At 38.0% G+C, this 26,510-nt stretch overlaps 1 protein-coding gene across 1 annotated transcript in view; it reads right to left on the bottom strand.

The window, feature by feature from the left end:
* Window positions 1-631: 631 nt before the first annotated feature.
* The window catches only part of TMEM131 (transmembrane protein 131), a 225,571-nt gene continuing 199,692 nt past the window's right edge, over window positions 632-26,510 (bottom strand). Inside the window, 24 exon segments of the mRNA XM_043993447.1 lie at window positions 632-781; window positions 783-875; window positions 877-903; window positions 905-997; window positions 1,986-2,003; window positions 2,005-2,055; window positions 2,057-2,128; window positions 2,131-2,159; window positions 3,387-3,441; window positions 3,443-3,483; window positions 4,428-4,506; window positions 4,509-4,528; window positions 4,634-4,709; window positions 4,711-4,756; window positions 5,914-6,023; window positions 6,025-6,086; window positions 8,932-9,084; window positions 9,284-9,411; window positions 11,838-11,971; window positions 14,410-14,585; window positions 22,616-23,181; window positions 23,969-24,127; window positions 24,946-25,131; window positions 25,941-26,127. Coding sequence (XP_043849382.1) covers window positions 719-781; window positions 783-875; window positions 877-903; window positions 905-997; window positions 1,986-2,003; window positions 2,005-2,055; window positions 2,057-2,128; window positions 2,131-2,159; window positions 3,387-3,441; window positions 3,443-3,483; window positions 4,428-4,506; window positions 4,509-4,528; window positions 4,634-4,709; window positions 4,711-4,756; window positions 5,914-6,023; window positions 6,025-6,086; window positions 8,932-9,084; window positions 9,284-9,411; window positions 11,838-11,971; window positions 14,410-14,585; window positions 22,616-23,181; window positions 23,969-24,127; window positions 24,946-25,131; window positions 25,941-26,127 — 2,624 coding nt within the window. The 3' untranslated portion in view covers window positions 632-718.

Here is a 26,510-nt window from a genome sequence, read left to right as displayed (position 1 = left end):
TATCAAGACTTGGCCATGTGCATTTCAGTTCAACTTTAAAATGAATTCAGGTTTACAAAGGTTACATACCTCAAGTACAAACAGCACAGAAAATGTATTTGGTCTTAACAGAAATGTTCTTACATTCATCTGCGTTTGCTCTTAAAGTTGTCTTACATTTCTGTAATCTGCTTTTAAATGAAGACAGCCTTACTTAAAAAAATACTCTGTATTTTCAGCACAAAGTGCGTATATATTTCTTTAAATTAGATTTTGGCGCATAATACTGGGAAAAATTATTTAAGAACCAAACCTGTTAATTTAATAAAACTGTCACATGCCAGGACTTCTGAATAACTCAAATTATCTCTTCCGATGTAATGGCAATTTATTTGTTTGTACAGCAAATAAAAAATGGAGGACTGATGGCAAAAAATTTGATAATAATGAAGTTGCTCAGATTTCCAGTCTTACTGGAGCTGGTGTTTAGCTAAACCCAGACTTTTTCTTAAGCACAACAGCAATTCTCACACTATCATAATTGCAAGAAAGATTTGAAAGAAAAAGTGATAAAAGCTGACTTGCTCATAACTGTTTTGCAAGGTATGGACTAGGAAGGGAAGGCAGGATAGACGGGAGAGGAAAGGGGGGGGGGTGGGAAGCAGTGAAGAGTAATAGCCTAAAGATGTCTCAAAAATTGGCATATCATGATCTGGATGAGTACCTTTTTTACCCAATTTTAATTCTCATGAGGAAAGTGTGAATTAGACCAAGGATCTGAGCTTCTTCTTCCGATTGTTGGTACTCCATATCCGCCATGGATTATAGGTCTGTCCCTGTGCGTCAGCTGGGTTGGGGAGAGTGGTGCAGGGGTGGGGAGAGTTTTCATTACCCATCCAGATCAATACTTGACAGGGTATTAGCTTGGAGTGGTGAAAGGAAGGGAACTGTTGAGATTGCTTGACCAAATGGAACTGCTAAACGGGGTAGAGGTGGACCACAGGCTGCTGGGAGCTGCCTAGGATCGACTGCACGGGGAAAAAAATGTACATCAGATGATCATTAGAACTTTGTGTTGATGTGGCTAATGTAAGCACATTAAGAATGCCATAGGTTTCTTTCTGTTTATTTGAATTAAAACATGTATCAAAGGTATTAGATCTATAGCTCTGATAGTCTAAAGAATGTTTATGGTATGAGGTCTTTAATATGACACCAAACATTAGAAACTAGGGGCACTTAAATGTTTACTTTTATTCTCCAATGCCATAATATAGGTTTTTCTACCAATGAAAATGAATTTTGTTGAGAACCTATCTTCTTGCTGGACCATGTAGTGAGGATTAAAGAAGCACATTGAGAATGCAAAGATGTTTCTGCATTCCAAGGTTTTGTTAAAAGAAAAAAAAAAATTCTAGTTTAATGTAGTCTTTCTCCAGTAGTTAGAAAACTGGCAGCCAGGTCTTAACCCGGCCTAGTATACAACACAACAATAATTTGATAAGTAGCCCTGGGAAAGAACAGCCTTCCCCCTTTCAGTAATTAGAGAAAATTTTTGATCAGGAAGTTGATAACTTCTTTTTTTAAAAAATTGCTAATTGCTCCTATTTATCAAGAGTAGAATATTGTATATTCAACTGAAATGACTCAAAAACACAAAAACTGAGAGAATTCTGGAGGTTTTAATCTACATATAACTTCTTGACCTTCCCAATTTCCATCTAATGGTATAACATACAGTACAATGTGCGTTTGTGTGTGTGGTGTGGTGTGTGTAGGTTTTGTTTTTTTGGGGGGGTGGGGTAATAAATATATTGTAGTAGTGTGTAGTAGCAAGGTGTAAGTATTGCAGAAAGTTGGAGAGCAAGAGTGCTTACCTCCAGCTTCAGTTGGAAAACAGTTATTTGATGGAGAGGAAAGACTGAAATTATACTCAGATCACAACAATGGCAACATTAAGCGTGAGACAACAAAGGACCAATCAATCTCAAGAACACGGGACTTACCGAAGTTGTTGTATGAGTTTGGGGAACCTGAAACTAAGTGGGGCCAAGAAGGGACAGAGTCGGTGGTTTGAAGTGTCCCAAAGGTAGGATGGGACATGGCTAAATTCATTCCAATTTCTTTGGGTATCCTGACTGAAGGAAGGATCGAGGACAGCCCAAGCTTGCTGAAAACCTCTGAAAGGAAACAAGAATGGCGATCCTTTTTTTTTCATTAATGCAAGTGTTACTTAGGCGATGGAGAATTTAATAGTATAACCTTAATTATGATAAGTATCTGTGGAGCACTTTCCCTACTGTATGCAAAGCACATAACTGAATCCTGTCACATATGTACTGTGCATATTTGCAATGGATAGTTTTTTAAGAGTATATAAGTTGTATTAAAAATGTAATTTCTGAGCATTATTAGGTAATACTAAATCTGTCTCTTTCTCAATATCTACACAAAACAAGAAAAAGAAATTAGGAAGGGATTAGGTACCCCAGCCACCTGTGACCTCAGAAGTCAATATTTCAGAGAAAAACGGCTTCGTTGTTTTCTTTTTTTGGCAGGGCAATGAGGGGTTAAGTGACTTGCCCCAGGGTCACACAGCTAGTAAGTGTCAAGTGTCTGAGGTTGGGATTTGAAACTCAGGTCCTCCTGAATCCAGGGCTGGGGTGCTCTATCCACTGCACCACCTAGCTGCCTCCATTGTTTTCTAATATGGTGCTGTAGCATAGGGATAAAAACCATTTTCTAAAACTAAACTTTGAGGTGAATGGATGGGTGTGTAGGAGAAATCTTCCATGTGGCAGTTCCTACCATTGTCCTTTTTATTCTTCCATAAGAGGCATAATATTGTGATTAAAGGTAAAGTACTGAGAAGTTCCTGATTCTAAGGAGGTTAGTGTAAGGATTAAGGAAATTCCATTGCAAAACTGTAAAAATAAAGAAGCTCCCTACCCCCTTACAAGGGGTTCTAGATTTTGGGGGGTGGTTTATGAACCTATATGGGGAAAAAAAAATTATATCATCTTATTGTCACTTAACCTCTAACCCTAATTTAGCATTTCCTTCATTACCTAAAAAAATTCTGAGAAAAGGGTCCATCATACACACAAAAACAAATCTTTCTTTTAATTTATTTCTATCCAGAGCCACTACGCTAATTTTCTCCTCTCAAAGACAGGAACCCTAATTTCTTATACCTCTATGAGTCCTGGCCTATAGTTATAACAATATTATTTTGAGGTCTCAATTAAAATGACAGATGTGTTTTCCTTTGCATTTAAAAGCCTTTCTTCAGGGGCAGGTTCTAAGCCATTCATCTGCAAGCCTTCTTCTTGCCTTAGGACCGAAAGGAATGAGCTATTTTCTATATCCCATGCTAATTAGTTACTGGTTTAGTGTCAAACACTCACCGCCAGTTAGATTAAAAGAATTCCCAAAGGCTGAGAATGAATTAAGAGGTGTAAAAGTCAGGGCCTGCTTGGTTGCTGATGGGACTCCACAAACCCAGAAGCTAAATAATACAGGAAGAAAATGCAATATACAAAATGCATAAACATTAGTGAAAACAAAATCATTATTTAAAAAAATGAGAAACTGGCTTGGGCAATAAATATTAAGCCAAACTTCACCCCCCACACTCCACCAAATAACTGAAAATTGTTAAATCACAAAGATTTATTTGTGGAATTTATAGAAGTTCAGGGCTATTTATATAGTATAGCTGTATTTTCTAGGAGGAAACATGGTAGAAAAATGAATACTTTTCTATACTTAAGATTTAAAGGAAAGTTCTTAATTTCTGATCGCATATTGTAAACTATTTTTCAGGAAAATTTACCAACCAATGAATATCTATCTACCGATTACCTAATAAGTGCATAGTATTGTAAATAAGCATTCACTTTTATTTTTTTTAAAAGGTGCAATCCACGGAAGTGATACCCTACCATTTGTAACGATTAGACACACTCAAGGTCTACAAACATTTACTTCCTTTCAATATATTTCTTCTCTAGTCTCTCATCCTTGCAATAGATCCTAGGCAAAGCAGAACAATAAACATGGATTGAAAATGGAGAGCCAAACATCCCCTCAGTGCCGTGTCAATCACATATGAAGTGTGTCATGGCACCCTCCCCTTGCATTAAACATGAGATGAGCTCGTCTCATTCTGGTTGTCAGAAAATCCACTGAGAAACAGCTAAGCAGTTCTTCATCTCTGCTTCTAAACAACTGACTCATGTTGGGAAAACTGGCTAAGTCTTTCTATAATTGCTAAGTAGGGTTGGAGGAATGCAACGGACTATTTTATTTTAGAAAAAGCTGGATACCATTTGTAGCAAACATTCTTTAAACCTGGGAACCAATGTGCTGAGGCATAATCTAAATCTGAAATAGAAATCTGATTTTGAAGTAATCTTTTTTAATAGTTAGGAATGGCCAATGAATGATACTGTCTGAGCCATCACTGTCAACAGGGTGTGGTGAAATGCGTGATACTGCCAGAAAGATCTGTTTATTTGAAGACACACTTTTGTTAGTCCACTCCCGCCTTGCAACAATGAAAACCAATTAAATCAAAGTCTAATAAGACTAAAGATAACGAAGCAATACATTGTTAATTACTATTTGTTTCAAAATACGATCAATGAATTACCTGGGCTCTTGTCATAACTGCTGCAACAGCTGCAAATGTAGGGATTGCCATTCCTGCCTGGAAGGGAAGCTGTCTTTTGACAATTTGTGTTTGTTACCTTTAGGCTGCTTCATTTTGGAGTCGCTTAAAGGAAAGAAAAGTAGGAAAACAACTCATTATTTTTAGCACTGGAATGATATAGAATAAAAGCCAAAGAGTCCACATTATTTCAGAAATGATATGGAAACTTTAAGGTGTCAGATTAGAGAGCTTTAGACCCCTCAAAATAATCAAATACCCTTATTTTAAAATGATGAAACTTTAGTGACTTGTCCACCATTATACATGCCAGAAGCAGCAGAGGTCAGCCCTAGAACCTTGGGTCCTCTTCAGTTGCTTAATTTGGTCCCATGATCTTTGAGGGTCCCTTCTGCCTTCACATCCTACAGTTCCTTGAGTGGTCTTTATTTACTCAGAATTGGGGAGCCACAGAATTCCTGAGGAAACTGCATAGTGACTTGGTTTTTAAAATGTAATATTATCTACATCTTATTGTATATTTATTTTGTTAAATATTTTCCCAATTACGTATTAATCTGGGTCAGGCTGCCTGGAGAGTGTTTCAGGTCTTCTGTTCAATACTTCTGATTTACAGAACTCTATCTGATACTGTGCCTCAGCTGTCAGTTATAATCACACTTCTCCAGTTAGTAACGGCTGTAGGCTGACTGAAGTCACTTGTATAAGTCCTTCTGGGGTATTCTAGTCCTCTGCAATCTAACACTATAAAATACTTTTGGGAATTCTAAAAACCTGGAATTTGGGGTTTAGGTGAGATATAAGGGGGGACTGCTTGGGAGGATGGTAGAAGGCCACCAGGAGAGTGACTTGGTTAAGGATTACAAGAGATACTAAGAATGTGAAAAAAAGGAGGAAATGTACCAGAGTCCTCTCTTAACTTGTAACTATTAAGGACTATAGAAAAAGAAAATATTTGGGGACAAATTTTCAACAGATTTCTTATAAACAAATGACTTTCAAAATAAAATGAAATAAATAATTTTAAATCAAGAACTAAATGATGTAACTATAAGCATCATGATGGAATGCTTCAAACTGGGGAAAAACTTAATTATCTTTAATCAGCCTCTAGCTATTAAAATTTCATATTTTGTTGAAGATGTTATAAATAAGTAACCAAAACTAGGCTAAACATTTTGCTTTCTTAAAAGCCAAATCCTTTGAATACACTATACATCGGTGTGCCTAAGAAGTCATAATGGGAAAGTAGAGCTTTTCACTTACTTGCTGTACTGCTGTTGACAATACTGCTGTAGGAACCTCGGGGCACATAGGAGAAAGATGCAGGGGGTGGAGATGGAGGAGCAGGTGATGGTGAGGTCTGTCGTTGGCTTCAAGAAAATGTCTGCGTTGAGGGTTGTGCAGAGGACAATTTATAAAGGACTATCAGTAGCTGAGAAATCAAAAAGAAGTCTCATTAATTTAATACTATCAATCTTATTAAACCAGTCTTACCTTGAGGGTAAAACTTTGGGAGCACCACTTATAGCGGCATGAAGCTCACCTTCTTATGGAAAGAAGGGATTGAAAGCTAAAACATACCTCTGCAATAAGGTTGCAGAGAAATTACAAAATTCCATATTTAACTTTAATCTGAATTCAAGGTTGATCAACAGTAGTAAGTTTTGTTGGATTCTCATGGCTCTCCTGACATTTTGCTTCCTTCACCTCTTTTTTAGATCTGACAGGAGGAGGTGAGGAATCCTCTAGCTCCTAGGCAACAGAAGCAACAGCACGGGGACTAGGAACACTCACCAGGACTCCAAAATGGGCTGCGTGTGGCAAGAAGCCACTCTTATTTGGTTATGCCTTTGATGGTTTCCTTACTGGTAATTTTACAAGTCGACACTCAAGAACAAACCCCTAATTATTCTAAGGATGTTCTTAAGGATGGTCCTGTTAGCCAGGTCGTTGATCTCCATGTACCTCTCAGATGGAGGTCTCAGTTGTACAAGGAGAAAACAGTCCTAATGCTTTTGTCCCTTGGATAGCTATTTCTAAAAGTTGGTGTAATTATTTCACACCAGACAAAATATAATTTTACCAAAATTCAGAGTCCATCAAAGGCCTTCACTATAAAACAAGGCAAGGGAAAATATCTCCTCTCAGGCTGATGTTTAAATGTGCAGTGCACCATTACAGTACTTTCCTTTTTTTGGGGGGGGGGGCAGGGAAATGGGGCTTAAGTGACTTGCCCAGGGTCACACAGCTAATAAGTGCCAAGTGTCTGAGGCTGGATTTGAACTCAGATACTCCTGAATCCAGGGCTGGTGCTTTATCCACTGTGCTACCCAGCTGCCCCCTACAGTACTTTCCAATGAAAATTCTATCACATTTCCTTTCTTTTAATTTCTATCTGTTGTAGTGCTTGGACATGATGCTACTACCATTTCCTAAACCTGCAATTCTACCCACATTGTATTTTACATAAATATCTTCAACAGAGTTCATCAATCTTTGTTATTTGACAGCTTGAATAAGAAATTCCTTCTGGGACTAATAGGAAGTCCAATGTCCAGGCAGAGGAGAAGAAAGTAAGAAAAGAGAAAAATCAAGGGAGGAAGAGAGTAGCTAGGTGCAGAGAAAAAGAATGAGAGGGATCAATAAGAAGGTTGGGAACAGTACAGTGTTACTAACTATGGCCTCAAATGCCCTTTACTAACACTAAGGCTAGAGGGCTGACATCATTAGCCTTAAATGTCCATTACTTAATAGCTTAGTTTAATTAAACTCCATAGTTTAATTAAAATAGTAACATTAATGGGAAAAATGCAGGGCTCCCTAACCCCCATCATAGAGCCAATTATTGGCAAAGCTTAGAGCATTACACCAACATTACCAAATCTGGCCACTGAACCACTCCTGCATGGTGTTGTAGGCTGAAAGAGGAGGATGCTTTACCATCCAAGAAAATCGTTTTTCTCTTTGGTGGAAAGTAGAAGCTGTCTAATGCATTGCCAATAGATAGCGTGCACATACTTGTTTGCAGGTTGTCTCCCTTGTTTCGATCGTGACACCTTTCAGGGCAGTCTTATTTATCTTTGCATACACTGTGCTTAGAACAGAACCTAGTATATAGTAGGTGCTTAATAAATGTTTATTAACTGACCTTAGTTCAACTTCCTCATTTTTCAGATTTAAAATCTGAGATCTAAAGAGGTTACGTGTTTTGCCCAAGGTTAAAACTCACAGTAAGTAACAGTGCTAGACAAAGATCTTATATTTTGATGATCATGAGTTAAACGAATGTCTATAGGCTGTCTACTAACTAGGATTCTGAGTATCTATTACCCTTTTTTGGTGGCAGTCGGCCACTGTGAGTGAAGAAAGGGTAGGTACAGTGCTTAAGACCATTTTGAATTTCATTTTGCTTCATGGGTCTCCATGGCTGAAAAGCTACTTACATGGTGACCACCCTTCAGAGAGATGATAAGCCTCTCTGAACTCAGCCAGGCTGGTCCTTGGACAGTCAGTGGCCAGAACTGTCCTCACAGAAGACCTTGCTAGCATTTACATTCCACTGGCACGGCCCTGGAGAACCTCACGTCACTCTCGCGCCTGAATGAGGCACTGCAGAAATACTGGGAGGCTTCCACACTTTAATATACTTTATAATTATATTTTATTGCTCCTTTGATTCCACACCTCTCCTTCCTTCTCCATGACCTCCTTTCTAATAAAAAGCAGACAAAATCTATGTTCAAGATAAATGGCCAAAATAAAACAAAAATGCCCATTGCAAAATCCTATGCCTCTATTTTATGCCTAGAATAGCATCCTCCTCAACATCTTTGATTGTATTGTCTTTCATTTTAGATCCTGATCTCACGTCCTCTACAAGTTTACGATTTGAGTTTAACTTCTGTACAGTGTGGCCTTATGTTGCTTAAGTAGGTGGTGCTTATTTTAAATCATAATAGGCATATGTTGACAACTAAGGTAAAAGAAATTAGTAGAGAAAGTAATAAAATCCAAAATTCAGTTAAAATATCGATACAAAGAATTACATTTTAAAAGCACTATTTAAAGGATGTCAATATTAAGTCCTTTTCTAAAGCAAAGGAGACTTGAAAGGTGAATAATCAGCCCCCCTAGCTTGTTTTGTAAATGCAGAATTTTGCGTGACAGATTTTCTTAAAGCAATGCACACTAGTTTTTATAAAAACTGTACAGATATAATAGAAATGTTTTCTTCATCATTAAATAGACTACTTTGGTCTCTAACTCAGTGTACTTACAGCTGCCGGTTTTATTAATTGGCACAGAATCCCACTCTGGTGGGGGAGAGTCTTTTTCCCCTTCTGAGCTGCTGGTGTTGCCTAGTTCTTGACCACCAGGGAGAAATTTTGCTAGGGCAGGTGGCCTGTTGTCCACTAACTTATTATTTGTACCTGCACAAAATCAAATAGTAACATGGCCATTAATGCAAGAGAATCCCTCTCTCCTAGCCCTATTTCAAAATACACCCCTAATATACTTATATACCTAGGAATCAAGAAACCACCTCAATCAATATGGCTTCTAAGCAGTATTTTTATTTTTACCATCAAAACACAAAAGGGATATTTGTAAGATCAAAATGAACAATACCTCTTGCTTTCTGTGGATTTCGTGATTTAGATCCACTTGTCAATGTATGCTGCTGAAGAGTACTCTTGGTTGGGAGGTTTTTGCGTTGTTTATTTTCCATTGGTGGAGTATATGGTAGCTCCAATGAACTGAAATGCAATCATGGGTGTAAGATTCAGATTTATCCCTTCTTTGTTTTTAATGCCTGGGCAGGAGTGTCATTCGACATTTAAAGGATTTAAAGGAAATTTAAGGGATGCTTTTGATAACGTATAAATGTGTAAGGAATATGCTGAACCTTTTGTATCAAATGAGTAAAAGAAATGAAAATTTAGTCATTTAAAATGTACATTTTAAAAGACTGTCTCCATGAACTCTACAACTATTTACAGGCAGACCTCAGTTTAGGAAGGACTTGTGTTTGTAAGTCAGCCATTTGGAATTCAAAAATACAGTTGTACAGAAATGATGTAATAAATGATGGTTAGAATTCGTGGAATAGTGTAAAAAAAACCACCCCAAAACCTCCTGTTAATGTAATTCAACCAATCTGACCTGTGGAAACATGAGATTACATGGTAGAAGAAGTAAAAGGAGAAATGTCTTCCTTTTCCTGAGATCAGTGTTGGAACTAGCAAATATTTTGGTGCCTTTTCTTTTCTTAACGCCATGCATCTCTAAGTGAACTCCTGCAGGATGTACCCAAGTGTGTCCTAACTCCAATGTGGTCCATGCTTCAAAATTACTTGCCTCTTCTACCCTACAATAAAAACAACTATTCCCTCAGGATAAACAATCTTATCTGGATATTAATAATAAGCATTTAGATAGAACTTTAAGGTTTGCACAGTGCTTTACTATTATGTCACTTGATCTTTACAACAATTCTGGGAAGTAGATGCTATTACTACTCCCGTTTTATAGATAAGGAACTGGGAGAGAGCAAAATTAAGTGACCTGCCCAGAGCCACAGAGCTAATAAGTGTCTGAGGCTGGATTTGAACTTCAGTCTTCCATACTTCAGGCTGATATTCAATCTACTGTGCCACCTAGCCGCCTGTTAGATTAGGATAAAAGCCCTAGGGCTGAATCACTTCTGATTAATGTGTGAATGACAGACTGTCCTATAAACTCCCCAAAAGCACTCTGAATTGGTAGAATTTCAGGCAGGAGAACAAGGTGAAGTATTGCTATTTTCCTTAGTTTCTTCTTGACTTGCACTTCAGAGCTCACAGACTTCCCGATATCCCCATTTCAACTTTTGCTTCCCAGCCACCAGCATCTTTAAATAGCTGCTCCCATGAGAGTTGCCCTAAGGTACCTGGCAGAGTTCTGGGTGGGGTGTATGTAGTGGTAAGGCAGACAGACATTTGCATATGTATGTTTGTAAGGTAGGGATGGATTGTATATGTATCCTGGTATTGTAGTGGTAGTTTGGCTTTAAGTTTAAAGGTTGACAATCGTTTTATGTGTTGATTCTATACTCTTTCAAAGTACAGAAAGATCTCTACTATGAAATCTTTTGGCTTCTTAAAATTCCTAATCAATAAGTTTAAGTGACCCTATTAAATAAAGGGTCTTGTGTTGGGTAGATAAAATGAAACCATGCAGTTACCTTGTTCTACTTAATTTTACAAAGGGAATGTCACTTAGTATTTTCCTTTTCTGTTCTTTGCTCTGAAATAATAGCCTAAAATGCCCTCTACTGACAAGTTTTAAAGAGATCTTAAGATTTATGGATCAAGGTAAGCACAGTAGGATGGTAAAACAAATACAGTGAAGCTTTGTTAGATATTCTTTGGAGTCCATGCAATAGCACAGTGATTATTACTTTAAATGAAAGAAAGTGTTAACTAACTTCCTCGAATAGCGTTTAATACTGTTAGATTTTGTGCCAAGTTCCAAGCCATAATGGATGGCATTACCTGTAGTGTGACTTCAGTATTTATTATACAGTTCATCTAAGAATATTGATAGTAAGTCCATTTATCATTATTATTATCAGTGTTTTATTGGACCGGTCATCTGTGTTACATGCTTCCAATAAGGAACATGCCCTTTCAGTACAGTTTGATACCTACTCTGCATCTTATAGTATTAAAAAGTTTCTTATAGAAATAGATTAGTGATTAATAGGTCTGATTTTAATGAAAAAAAAAAAGAAATATCTTATTTTTAGAGTTGGCAGAGACCTTAGAGATCCTATACATCAACTGCCTCGTTTTTATGGATGGAGCAAACTAAGATGACAGAGGTTCTCTGTCGTGATCATGGTCCCACTGGTAGTGAGTGGCAAAGCTGAGATTTGAACTCAGGAGCTCTGACTCCACATCAAGAGCTCTTTCCTCACTACATTACCATGTGCCCTCTTAGCATGTAAAATCCGTATCCCTTATGTCTCTCTACAGGAGTTCTCTAAATGAGAAGTTGCGACCACAAGACCAAAAGACAAGACTCACACACACTATCATCTTCTGCTGTGATCAGACTTCCCTGACCTTGCGGAGGGCTCCAGGAGGCCCTCAAGCCTGGAGCAGCGTTAGTCTAAACGTGTTGATTTTCTTGTGCATGTTACCTGAGGGGTTTTACATCTGCTGGGGTCTCTTTTTTCACACTTGCTGAGAGCTTTTTGCTTTTCTGTTTCACTTGAGACATTTCACCTCCCTGTTTATCAGGCGCAGCTTGTTTTCCTTTTTGCCGTTCGGGATCCTGTGAAATCGTTTACACATAATCCGTTTAGTTTGACTAGACATAAGATCATCAAATAAACCTGTTCCCTTATTATGAGCACAATGACCACTGTCATTATCTTTTTACAATGGACCATGTCAACTTCTGTGAATGGGTTCTATCTTGCCAAGCTTCTCAAAGAGAAAATGTTCCTTTTTGGGTAGGCGTTGGGTGAGTGACAGAGAATGCCAAATGTCACATATACAGAGAAAAGGACAAGTTGGTAACTTATTCACAAAGCCTTGCTTTCATTAAGAGTAGTATAGGCTATGAAAATATAAGTTAATATAACCCTTTGGTAATATGTTAAAATCTTTACCTTGAGGGACACTTTCAGTAAAGGAGTAGTTTTGTCCCTAAGACCATTCAAATCTAGAACCTTCTTTGAGAGGACCAACAATGGAATGTATTTTTTCTAATACTGAAATGCTCCCTCTGCCAAGTTGACTAGCGTAATGAATTAATTTCCCACAGCCTTTTTTTGGTAGGAGCAACATCTTCAGGCTTCCCCGCCCCCCTTCCCAACATGCAACATTTTCTTTAAGTGATACAGAGACACTCCTTAAAACTTTGTTGGTTCAAGAGACAAAGAACTCAGACTTCCTTCTGACCTGAGTACAAAGCAGTCACATGGACAGAGGGGGAAGGGGAATGTCAGAAGTTTAGCAGCTCTACCAGATGGGTAATGAACGTAAGAGTTCAGCTAAATCAATACAAGGTATCCTCAATGCCTGTCTTTGTGGAGTACCCTTCTGTTATAGCTAAGTGCTGAATGACCTGAGTGTCTCATTTGTCTGTAGTATTAAACCTAGACTACTGGGAGACTGGCCTAAGTCAGCCCCATCCCAGAACAATTTGCAACTTTATGACTCATGGCTATTAATGATATAGTTGGATTAGAACAGGTGATATACCACTGTGAATTTCTACAACACTATAGGGTGCTAAGTGATAACAATAGGCTGGGAAATCTATTTTCCTTTACAGTTTCCCTATTTCTGATAAATATCTTGATTATATTTATTTAATGGGCACCTTATAGGGAACCTGGGGAGATCTATGGCTGCTATCACAAAGCATAATTTTTAGTTGAACACAATTCATACCCCACAACCCCAATAATATTACAAAGCAATGTGTAAATAAATAAATGATACAAGGCTCTACAGCAATAGCAATTCATGTTTAGATGACATACTGATAAAATTTATAAAGTGATTTCTCCACAGTTGTGCTATGGATGATGGTACTAAAAGACTTACCCCCATATGAGAAAAGTGACAGTTGAAGAAGGTAAGTTACACGCCAATGGTGAAATAGGTATCATAATTGGGACAGTTTACCTTATACATTAGTGGGTAAGAAAATGGAGGAAAAGGGTGATGCAAGTAGCATGGATCTTTGTAGAAAGCTATTAACAAGTACTTCTATGGAACAGACAGCTGGAGGAAATGATTTGAGTAAAAAGTACAAAGGTGAAAAACAGTCTGTTTCTGAGGCTAATGTTAGGAGGAAATGACAGGGAAGATGTTCAAAAGGAAGAGAGAAGAGTTGAAGGACTGAGGAAATATCAAATGATTTGTCAATAAAATTGGAGTTGAAATATATTAAACATTTATCAAGATGTCTCTGAAATATATTGAAAAGGCTGTAAAAAATGGAACTCATGAATTTGCTTATAACTAGTGTAAATTGTCACCACTTTTTATGATGGTGACATTAAGAATGCACATAAAGCATTACAATAAATGTGAGGAAATGTTAAAGTTGGAAGTCAGTTTCCTTCTTGATGTGAAAAGTAAGAGACAGTATAGACTAAAACTGATGAATACCAATAACATTGGGAATCTTCTAAAATAAATTGGAATAGAAATTCTTGATGACATTAAAGAATCTGTCAATACTAATTTAATTGGAACTGTATTATTCTGAATTTCAAAATTAAAATAGTATGCTAATTTCTGTGAATCACTGTATGCCATCTTACAAATTATGCTCTGATTTATGGCAACTATCATTGTGGTGTTCTATCATGAAATAAAAGCGACTTCACCGGCCAGTTCCAATATTCTTGACAAACAAAGAACACTACATAATAAAATACAAAAGTGGTCCTTCTGTTTCTCCCTTTGACACCTGAATTACTTAAGCTACAGATTTCAGGTAAAAGAGTGGGAGCTCTTTTATTTTGCTATTGTTCTCTCAAATACAACTTTGAGAGTAACAGATGTCCCTTATTTTCCTCTGGGGAAATGGAGAGTGTGTTATATGAAATGATTTGCTTGATGCCAACTGGCAAGAACAGGCTAATACTAGGACATTTGTGGAGTCTACTTTTTATCTAGAACATTATTGTCGTCACAATGGGTGCCCTCCTCACTACAGAAAGTATCTTTTGTGCATTAGTAGTTGTATACCTCTTTTAGAAGTGGTTCTGTATCGGGGTTTGAGGTTTCTGTTGTGGTAGAAGAACTGTCATCATCAGCCAAAGAATCTTTGAGCTCATCATCTTGTGGCCTGCCCTTTCCTCTTCTTTCCTTCTCCTCTCGTTTCTTGAGTGGTTTGACTTTGCGCTGAGGAGTCTTGCCTTTCCCTGTGGAAAACAAAACAAAACTCCCAATTCTAAGTCTTTAACAACAACAATCATCCCCTTAAAAAAATATCTGAAGAGATATTAATCATTAAGAATAAATGAGCAGGGGTAGCTAGGTGGCACAGTGGGTAGAGCACTGGCCCTGGAGTCAGGAGGACCTGAGTTCAAATCCAGCCTCAGACACTTGACACTTACTAGCTGTGTGACCCTGGGCAAGTCACTTAACCCTCACTGCCCTGTGGAGGGGGGGAAAAAAAAGGATCAATGAGCAAGCATTCATTAAGTGCTCTGTGCCAGGAACCATATTGTAGGCCCTAGGGATACAGAGAAAGGCAAAAGTGGTGTCTGCCTCAAGGATCTTACATTCTGTGGGGGAGACAATATAGAAATAGATACATACACAGCAGAGGGAAGGCTCTAGGAGTTGGGGGGACTGGGAAAGCCTCCTGGTGGTCACTCACCTGATTCTTAGAGGTAGAGGAAAGAGTATTCAAAAACCAACTGTAGCTTTTCTGGGTTTTATTTTCTGTTGTTGTTTTGGATTTGTGATTTCACTAGTAGAAAGAATTTTCAAGGAAGAAACCCCCTCTCTGAATGCAGAACTTTCCTGCTCTGAAATGTCTCATCTTCCACAGCTGCCCAGAGGTACCAGGAAGTGCCCAGAGCCAGCTCAGCTCTTTATGCACTATGGCATACTGTCTCTCCAGGTAAAGCTTACTGATTAAGGTGGCAATTTTTCTAGTACAGCCTTTCAATGAAATCCAGCTTAGCTGAGTTCACATTCATCAACCTTGCTATGTATGTAAGCTTCTATTGTAGGAACTGCAAGTATAAAGAAAGAAATGCACAATGGTGCCTGCAAGCCAAGGGATGAGGAACGAGAGCATTCCCGGTAGGGAGAAGAGCGAACATAAATGCCCAGAGTCAGGAGATAGAAGGTCCCATTTGGAGGACAGCAAGGAGGCCAAGGTCACAGGATTGCAGGATACCTAGCAGGGTTTAGAGTGTAAGAAGAATTGAAAAGTGGTGGTGGGGCACAGGTTTTGGCTTTTTTTTTGGGGGGGGAGGCAATGGGGGTTAAGTGACTTGCCCAGGGTCACACAGCTAGTAAGTGTCAAGTGTCTGAGGCCAGATTTGAACTCAAGTCCTCCTGAATCCAGGACCAGTGCTTTATCCACTGCACCACCTAGCTGCCCCTTTGAAGGGATTTGAATGTCAAAAGATTTTATTCTCAATCTTAGAGGGAGCCAATGGAGTTTTAAGAGTCGAGGGCGACATGGTTAGACCTTTGCTTTAGTAAGATTACTTTGACAACTGAGTGGAGGATAGACAGGAGGGGGGACGGACTTGTGGAAGGGAGACCCACTAGATCAGGCATGAGGTGATGAAGGCCTTCACCAGGGTGGTCACCGTGTCAGGACACAGAGGGGACATATGTGAGATGTGTTATAGAGGTAAAATGAAGGGGAGGAGGGAAGAGTGAAGAGTTAAGGATGGCACCTAGGTTGCAAAACTGAGTGACTTGGGAGAATTGCTGTGCTCTTGATAGAATAAGGAGGTGTGGAACAGGGGAGGGCCTGACAAGAAAGATAAGTTAAATTTTTGATATGCTGAGTTTAAGGAACACCCGGTTGAAGATGTTCAATATAGGGAATAAAACTTGAGGTCAGCAGAGAAGTTAGGTATAGATAAGGAGATGATAATCCATGGAAGGGTGAGATTACCAAATGGAGCAGCATAGAAGGAGAAAAGCGTCCAGGAGAGAGTCCTGTGGGGACAATAATGGTTAATGGAGATGACTTTGATGAAGACATTGCAAAAGAGACTGAAAGGAGCAGTTAGGTGGGAGAAGAACCAGGAAAGAGTAGTGTCATTAGAACCTAGAGAAAAGACAATAACAAGCAGAGGAGGAGGGTGCCTGATACTGTACTGATAGCCGCTAAGAAATCAAGAAGGATCATGCCTGAGAAAAAGCTCTTAGTGGTTTAGAGAGAGCAATTTGGGTTAAATGATGAACACAGAAGCCGGATAGTAGAGGCACTTATAGACAGCCTTCTCAAGGAGATTAGCCACAAAAGGGAGGAGAGACACAGGTGGGAACTAGCAGGTATCTATGTATAAAATAAGAAGTTTTTGTGGAGAGAGGGGCACGTTTGTAGGCAGTATTAAAGCAGCCAATAGGCAGGAAGAGACTGAAGATGACAGAAAGGGAAATCCACGGCACAAGACAGGATAGAATGGGGATCTCTTGTGCACAGTAGAGAAGTCTGTCTCAGCAGAAGATTAGCGTGAAAGTTGCGTGGAGGGTGGCTTGGTGAGGGAATGGAAGTGGAGAGGGGAGGCACCGATTAGGAGGCTATCGTATGTGAGAGATGAAGAGGGCCTAAACTAGGGTGGCCATGTGAAAGGAAGGGGACATCGGTTACAGAAGGCTACTGACCCTATAAAAACATCAAAAGAGAGGTGGAGATGGAGAGCTTGGGCCAGTGTTTTGAGGAACACTAATAGTAAGGGGGCAAGACATTAAAGCTATACACAAATGACTTTCTTTGAAAACTGATCATTAATAGCAAGCAAGGCACAGAACAGAGAGACATTCTTGCCAAAAGCATCAGCCGCTGTCACAGAGAAGCACATCCTGCACAGAATCCAAAGAGATGAGAAAATCCCAAAAGATGGTAAGGTCCTAGAGATAGCTCTGTTAGTGAATGACGTTATGCTGACCTCATCAAATTTAGGGCACTACAGAGCCTACTGAGTATAATCCATAATCCTTCGAAAGCTGTCAGTCTATCTGTACAGGGAAAACCAAGTGGATAAAGAATGCCTATTGTCTAGACTGGGGTTTGGCAGACCAAGGCCTGTGGTCCAAATCCAGCCCATGGTTGACTGATCTCTTTATTTAGAAAATAAACTCCAGTGGCCAGCATCACCTACAGGATCAAATACAAAACCCTCTCTTTGGTGTTCAAAACCCTTCATAATCTAGGTTTCTCCTACCTGTCTAGTCTTCTTACACCTTATTCCCTGCAACGCAGTATTCGATTCAGTGACACTGGCCTCTTTGGTTCTGGGCATTTTTTTTCTTCTTGTTGGCTTTTTCCAACTCTTCTTGTTTGTATATATTTGTTTGCATGCTTTCTCCCTTTTTAGACTGTGAACTTCTTGAAGGCAGGGACTGTCTTTGCCTCTTTTTTGTATCCTCAGTGCTTAACACACATACCTGACATATAGTAGGAACTTAATAATTTTTTTTGGCTAACAGATGTGATCTATTAGTACATACAGTTTAATAACTTAGATAGTTTTTGTGGATAGACAATGAACTGGACCCCAAATTGAAAAGGAATAGGAGGAGTTAGACTTCATTTGGGAATATAATGAACTTAAGAAGGATTATACTTGAAGTGCTAAAAATAACACCAGTAGAAAGATGGGTTACATAGTGAGAGTGAGAACCTCAGGATAGACTTGGCTCCACTGGTAAAAGGCCCTTGGCACAATGGACGGGTGATCTGTCTGCAGAGGCCTGACAAGAGGACATGGACAGAAAGCACCTAGGATATGAAAGTTTAATATGTTGGGTGTGTAGCTACTTGTAGGAGAATTTCAGTCAAGGACCAGTGAAGTACAAGAACCACGCTGCAAAAAGGCCACATTAAGTGGGCCTGGGTCCTCTCCTCACTCTATATACTCTTTCTCTTGGTGAAATTATCAGCATCTGGGGGTTTAATCGCCATCTCTCTGTAGGTGACTCCAAGATCTCTAAGTCCCCTTCAGTCTCTCCCCTGAGTTTCAGATCCAGATCACCAAACTGCCTATTGGACATTTCAAAGTGGATATTCTGGAGAAGTTTTAAACTACTCATTATCTTTTCCCCCCAAACTTCCTTATTTCTGTTGAAGGCACCACCATCCTTCCAGTGTCCCATGTTTATAATTTCAGGTTTATCTTGAAATCTTCACCCTCTCACCCTGTAAATCCAATCAGTTATTACATCTTGCCATTTCTTCCTTCACCTAACCCTTTCTCTCCACCCATACAACTAGGATAGTTCAGGCCCTCATTACTTCTCCAATGGAGTACTGGAGCAGCAACCAAATTAGTCTCCCTGCCTTAAGTCTCGCTGTACTTTAGTCCATCCTTCATAACATTGCCAAAGTCATTTCCCTTAAGCTCAGAAGTGAACATGGGACTCTGGGACAGCTGACTCTGGGAGCCTTCTATTGCCTCTAAGATAGAACAAGCTGCTTGGTTGAGCCATTAAAGCCCTACACAGCCAGGTCCTCCCCTGTCTTTTGAGCCTTGCTGGACAATTACTGTGGCTCTGCCTCTGGTGGCTTTTGTGTCTTTACGCTGGTCATCCCACTCTACTTCTCTTGTCTGCAATGCAAGTGGCCTCGAGGTCCCTTTCCTCTTGTAAGATGTAGTAGCTCAGGCAACACGTTGGGCACAGAGATTTTCCTGATCTCCCTAAATGCTAATGTCCCCCTTCCAAACTATCTTGTATTTAAATTCTTGGTCTATATTTGTATTTATTAGCTTCATATTTATGCTGTATATATTTTTACATGTACTTATTTCCCCAAATGAATGTAAACTTCTCACAAGTAGGAAATTCCTCATTCTCTGTCCTTGTATTTCTAGCACAGGGCCTTACCCAAGCTTGGTCCTTAATAAACACTCACTGATTGATTGTTGATCTGAATCTGAGCATCAACTGAAATGAGTAAAGCTGAATTGAGTGGTATGTTAGAATTGGAATCAGGAATATAATAATTTAAATCTAACCTCGTAAATGTTTTATCATGGCTGAGTCGCTTAACCTCTCTTGGCTTCAGGTAACTCTAAGGCCATAAGTTATAGACTGATTATCATGATGTGTTCTACAGGGAGTTCCTACACTAATAAAATCACAGGTCCTTGACATTGATATATTTCAGATCACAGTTAAAGTAAAACTTATAGAGGTCTGACTCTTAGAAAAACTTTATACTTTATGTAGTCCTTTAGTAATAAAAATATCTTATCTCATAGAATCAATCTTCTCTACTAGTAGCCATTACCTAGGTAAGCTGGCACCTGCACAAATGAACACAAATACAGTGACTAAAGGCAGTTTTATGACTGACAAACGTTATACATTCAAGATTAAAGAGCTCTTTCTTCACAATAACACTGTGAGGTAGGTAATACAAATATTATAATCTCTATCGTACAGTTGAGAGAATAGGCTCAGAGAAGCATTTAAGTAACTTGGTATGGAAACACAACTAGGAGCCAAAGCCCATTTTGGAATCGAGGTTTCCATGCCCACCAACCCTTCACCCATACAACTATACCATATGGCTTAATACTGTAGTCTACACTACTGAGTTCTATCCATGACCATACAGACACAGCAGTACATAATAAATACTGTTTCTATCACTTCAAAGTATCATGGTTTAATATAATGTGTTATCCTAATAATGTTATACCAGGATAAAATCCTTCCAAATGGTGGCTACCTCTCTATTTTGTCTTAAGTAAACTAGTCCAATGCTTGTGGAGAGGAACAAGTACAGACCATCAGAAAATAGCTGCTGGGGAGGTACCCTACCCTATACTTTAGGGAGAAAGGGTCAAGAGGTAGGTTGAGGAAAGGAGAGGTCAGACAGGGATATGCTTGAGGACTGTTATGACAATGAGAAAAAGGTACTGTCTCCATGAGTCTTTTTCTGTAAGATAGAAGTATTACTGTTACATAAACAATGTAAAGAAAAGGATCAAGTTTTTAATGTCTTAGATGAACTATGAACATATTTAAACTGTAATGGTCTTAACTCCTGATTCCACTGAGATATAGTTCCTCAAAAGCTGTCATAGAATTGAAAAAAATGTTAATGCTCATAGGGAACCTTAGAGCTCATCTAGTACAATTCCCTCACTTTACAAATGTGGAAACCAAGGACAAGAGAGGTCATGTGACTTGTCCATGGTCACCTGCCCATGTGTGGAAGAACCTTGTCACCCATTTAGGGCTCTTTATCCCACCAGTTTAGAGATTTTTTTTTTTTTTGCTATAGCACACAGACATTCAATACTACCAGGCATCAATATAAAGTTTAATGATGATCACTCATCAGTTACCTAAAAAGAGAACTATTTCCCCCTTCATTTTCAAACAATAGAGATGAATGGACAAAATATTGGAATGGCTTCTTATTACAAAACCACAACCACCTCTTTTCTTCAGTGAGTTTAAGAATTATTAATATAATGTGTAGAAACATGTTTCATGATTAAATTTCTAGACTCCTTTTGACAATTTCTTCATTTACATTTTATAATTTAGAAGAATAGTTTTATTATTAATGGCTCTAGATGGAAGACAAGGACCTAACCTATTTTTCCTGTAGATTAGTCTCAAATTTCACATTTACTTTAAGTTTGCACTATTCATCTGTTTCTTTTTTTTTTTCATCTATTTCTAACTAAAGCTTTTTATCTTTACAAATACCTTTTGTGAATGTACACACAAAGAGATGAGGCCCCTGATAATGTAATTTAAGATTGGGATTCTTAACTTGGTGGTTCAGGGAGCCCCAGGACATGGAGAGACTTCAAGAGGTTTGTGAAAACGGCATCTTTATTTTAACTAATCTCTAAACAAAATTTAGCATTTCCTTCATGTATGAATTTTGAAGTAAAAGTTATTGTGAGAAGAGGTCCCTAGGCTTGAGAGTACCAAAGGGTTCCATGGAACAGAAAAGTTAAGAACCCTTACCTTATGGGAATTGTAAGAACAGTGATATGGCCAGGTTGTAAATTTTAGTTATTTACTTTAGATGATTTTTTTTGACAATAATAATAACATGTCACTGGCAAATTTTCTCCAGGACAGAAGGCAATGAAATGTTTGCCATGCTGGACTATAAAAAGAAAAGACTAAGATTAATTTGTAGCACAATTTAACTAAAAATAGAAGTACATTCCTATTCTTTAATTTTAAACAAATAATAAAATTATGTGCTAAAATAAATTCAAAAGATTATGATTTGTGAAAAAATATTATAGCATTAAATTGCTATTAAAATTCAAAAGTTTACTTTAAAACAATTACATTACAAAATGTATTAAATTTCCAAGAGGAAATTCTCCTTAGAAGGATCATAGAGTCACAGACACAGGGCTGAAAGAGACCTTAGAGGCCACATAGTTCTAGCACTTTTTCAATAGATGAGGAACCAAGCCCATGAAGGAAGGTTAAAAGACTTCCCCAAAGTCACAGAAGTCATGTTGGAGATGGAAATTGAGCCCAGGCTACCTGACTGTAGAGCCAATGCTCTTGCCACTTTTCTCTGCTGCTGCAGAAATCAATTTAAAGTCAAAGCACAATTAATGGCCACTTATAGTTTTTTTCACACCTCATTCTTGAAATCAGGACCTCACTCAGACCTTTGATTCAAGAGTAAGGGACAATGGAAAGACCCTGTCTTCTCAAGTGAAGATGTGGAATGTATCACTTTAACTATTCAGTATAGGTATCATTCAAAACATGAGAATAATGGGAAGAATCTGAGATTGTTAGCTTTCACCACTGCTGCCCATCTATTAGCACGTAAGTTGCCTGTAGATCAGGGAAGTGAAGTAACTCGCTCTGGATAATATAGCTAGCGAGGGTCAGGGGTACTGTGTGGGGGTGGGTGTTGGATTTGAATTATTCATGATACCCAGCTGCCTTAACACTGAACACATACCCACTAAATAAACGCCTAATCTTCCCTGCTAAGACACAATCTGTGTATGATGCTAAAGTACAAAACACAGTATATAAACGATACATTTCTGCTTTAGTAAGCAATCTTAAACAACTAAAATTGTTGAGGAAAATGGCTTTTGTGATTATATTTTGAAAAGACAAGGTGTCTGTATCTTATTTTTAAAGCATAAGCTTGTTGAAGGACATCAACTGATAAATTTACCCTGTTATAACTATAGGGATGATAGTTTCTTCAAATTTAACATCAAAGACAGAGTCAGATTACCTTTGTTTTTTGACATTGGAGATGGAGGTTGCTCTGTAAACACATCTAGTGAAGGGGATTCAGTGTGGTCAAAATCTTTGTCCATGGCTTCTATGAGACTGGTGATATCTGAATCTTCTGAGCTGTGTCTTAAATTGCTGGCACATTCTGGGTGGGAAGGGTGAGCAAGTGGTGGAGGGGACACGGAGCTTTCGGAACGATGCTCCATTTGTTGAGGCACTGTTGGTGGAGGTGGGGAGTGCTGCTCCAGCAGGACCTGACTGTGGTGCTGGTTCTGCTTTGCTCCTTTGGACCTTCTGCCTGCTGTATGACTCTGTGTTACTGAATTTGAATCCAAGACTAGGGTACCTGTTCTGTTAGCAGACTGTGTAGAAGTCCTGCTTGTAATGTTTGAATTGTTTTTAGATTTGAAATTTTCAACATCAGCTGAGTTTCTATTGCTGTGCAGATGAACTGATGGATTACAGTGCTTATGATTTCCTGAAGTGGATCTGGATGAAGAACCTCCCGTTCCATAGATTCCCCTACCGGAACTGTGATTGGTGTCGGATCCAAGACTGCTCAAGCTGAAAAAGGGCCAATTCTTATCAGAACATGTGGATCAAAAATGTTCTCCTGCTTTAAAAGAACTACACTAAGGAATTAGGGCTCAGAGTTCTTTACTGATTAATAACGTACAGCAGTATTTAGCAGGAGGAAAAACATACAGCATGGAGTCTAACAGTTGGTGAATCAACATTTCACTTCCATATGAAATTAATACATAGCATATTTTTCCTCCTCTAAAAATTTTTATTATTTATTTTTAACATTCTATTTTTTTCTTTAAAATCTGAGTTCCAAATTCTCTCCCTCCAGCCCCTCTCCCTTCCATCGAGAAGTCAAGCAATATATCAATTATACATGGGAAGACATGCAAAAGATATTTCCATATTAGTGTGGCATACTGTATATTATAATATATATTATATATATTACCGAATAAAAATAATGATCTTCCATAGTCAATTTATCACGAATGGAAATGAAGGTAATCTCCAAAACAACAAAAGTATTCTATCTACCTAAAGAATTGTGAGCTTTTAGTTACTGGCTTTCAATACATTTGCCAACATTACAAAAATGTTGTCTCTGGAATGGGTGTTTGGTAGCTGAATGGCACTGTAAAAAGCAATTTAATAACCAGAATTGGATGGGGGTTTTTTCCCCCCTTTTACAACGATAACGAAAACAATAAAAATTTCCATACAGTACCTACTATGTTCCAGGCTATTTTCTTTGCAAATATTATCTCATTTAATCAGGTTTTATGAGCATTTATGTAGGAAGGATTTATTGCTGCTATGAACTTACTTTCCTTCAGATGAAATACCAACAATTCTCCTGAGATCAAACGGTCTTCCCATATCAAAGGGAGGGTTTGAAGCCTCAAATGACAGACGCCTTCGAAATGGCTCCCAAATTCCTTGAGCTTCTAAATAGGCCGTTCCAATTACCAAGAGAAAGAGTACACTGCAGGGGACCAAAAAGTTGTAGAATCAATATTGTCAATATCAGAATGAAGAAATTTAACAGTATAAATAAAGCAAAGGCATAATAACTTGGTGGTAAATCAATTTTATAGCACAAAAAATGCTGCCTCTATCGGTCTCTGCTGAGTGAGATGAAAAGATAATATACAAAAAAAATTATGTATTAATTAAAGATTAAAGGCATATATCTATTTTACAGTTAGATTAAATGGAATTCTGATAAAGGTTCATTTTAAGGGTGACTTCTCCACGAGATTTATTTATTTATTTTTGCTGAAAAGAAGCTTTGGATCTAGCTAATTCTTTTTCTGCTTCTCTTTTATATAAAATTAACTAATCAATTTAGCAACCCAGCTTATCTCTCAATAAAAGATTCTGTAAAAGAAAAATAAAATAAGACAGAGGGGAAATTTTTGGCTTTTAACTATTTTCTTTCAAAATCATTATGTACAAATTATTTTAGTAATTCCAACTAATGGGGCTGAAATGATAATGTCTTTTTCAGAGACAAAGCTATGCTTAATTATCATTTATCTGTTTATTTTTTATGTAGGGCAATGGGGGTTAAGTGACTTGCCCAGGGTCACACAGCTAGTAAGTGTCAAGTGTCTGAGGCTGGATTTGAACTCAGGTCCTCCTGAATCCAGGGTTGGTGCTTTATCCACGGCACCACCTAGCTGCCCCGCTATGCTTAATTATCAAAGATGTATGACAATTGGTGGTGGGAAAAATTCCTTTTAGTTACTGCCCTATGATCATCAAATTCTAACCTATTGCAAAAAGCATATGGCAGAGTACCTCATTATTCCTGAGATGATTATGTACAGTGCCAATTCCCAGTTGGGTCTGGGCAAGGCTTCTGCACATGTTGCTAACATATGATATGGAAGGGATGCATTCAGTATAAAAGTAAATTCGGAGCCACAAGCCGTTATAAACTTCAGTTCACGAATGACCCGGGAGGCAGTGAAATCAGGTGTAAACCTAAAAAAAGAATGACAGCAATAAGGATTAATGTATTTTAAATATGATACCACTTAACAATTAAAATTCTAAACTAGTCCCATGATAGTCTTTTAATAGGAACATAGCATGGAAGTTTGGGGAGAGAGAATTAAAGTTAGAGCATTATCAGGGTCCAACACAGTAATGAATCCAGACAAATCCTGCCTGTTCTTTATTTGTGTCTCTTGAATTGGTCTCCTCAATTGTTTTCAACTATTGTTGCTGTAGTCTAGAATCTCAGTGATTCAAGCTAGACCCACTGTGATCATTTCTTAACTAGTTGTCTTATTTTGGGCCTCTAACCAAATCAATCTCCCTGAAACACTGTTACATAGATATGATTCTGTTTAAAAACCTTGATTAATTCTCTACTATTCAAAGAATAAAGTTCTAGTTTCTTACCTGGCCATCACAGGCCCTATGTAATCTGGTTGGAGTTTTTCTCTCCAAACTTTATGTCCCTGAAATAAGTCTTCTGACTAAAAGTCATACTTAACACAGGTCTTTCTACATCACTAGTTGTAAGTTAACCTCTATTAAGAGAGAAAACAACTCTTAAAAATTTAATCAGAAGAGAGACTCAATCAGCTGGAAGAAATACCACACATTACTACTGTGCTTGATGGAAAAATCAATGATCCTGTATGTGACGCAAATTCTATGCGCAAGCAGCAAAAATCCACTGTTAATTATAATACAGTGATGAACTGTACAAACATTTATGGGACATTTCAAGACTTCAATTAGTGAGAAAATGCTTCTTTTAAACTTAACCAGAAATTACTTACAATATAACAATGTCTTTAGAGGCATTGGCACCTAGTACAAACTCTTGACAATTGACAACTTTAAATCCATATCCTTCACATGCATAGCCACTAATTTCAATGGACTTTACATTAATTTGAAGTTGTCCGGTATTCTCAACTTTGAATGTTCTCTTCAGTGTGAAATTTGGTTCTTTTAATTTCATCTCTAAACAAAACAAGACAAAAATAATCATGACTTAGAAGAATTCTTGCCTCTTTGTGATTTGGATTTTTAACATTTAGCAAATGACTTTATTGTGTTTTAAGGTTTAAAGTATAATAATACTACAAAATGAAATGACTAAATGATTATTTTCACAAGGAGGTATTTTTTAAGAGAAATTTTAAATAATAGCAAACCCATCGAATTTCTCTTAGAAATAATTCTTCAATCCAAAAATAATCCAGTCACAAAAGTCAAGATTTGAAATTTTGTCATAGCATAACTCAATTTATATTTAAACTTAATTTCAAAGGCCATTTCTAGACCAAATCCAAAGAAATTTTTTAGTTTTGAAAACAAATGAGGGATTGACTTCTACATCTTTA

Source organism: Dromiciops gliroides, chromosome 3 (genome assembly GCF_019393635.1).
Source record: "Dromiciops gliroides isolate mDroGli1 chromosome 3, mDroGli1.pri, whole genome shotgun sequence".
Taxonomy (NCBI): domain Eukaryota; kingdom Metazoa; phylum Chordata; class Mammalia; order Microbiotheria; family Microbiotheriidae; genus Dromiciops; species Dromiciops gliroides.
Note: the sequence above shows the minus strand (reverse complement) of the source record. Positions and strands in the feature narration are given on the sequence as shown.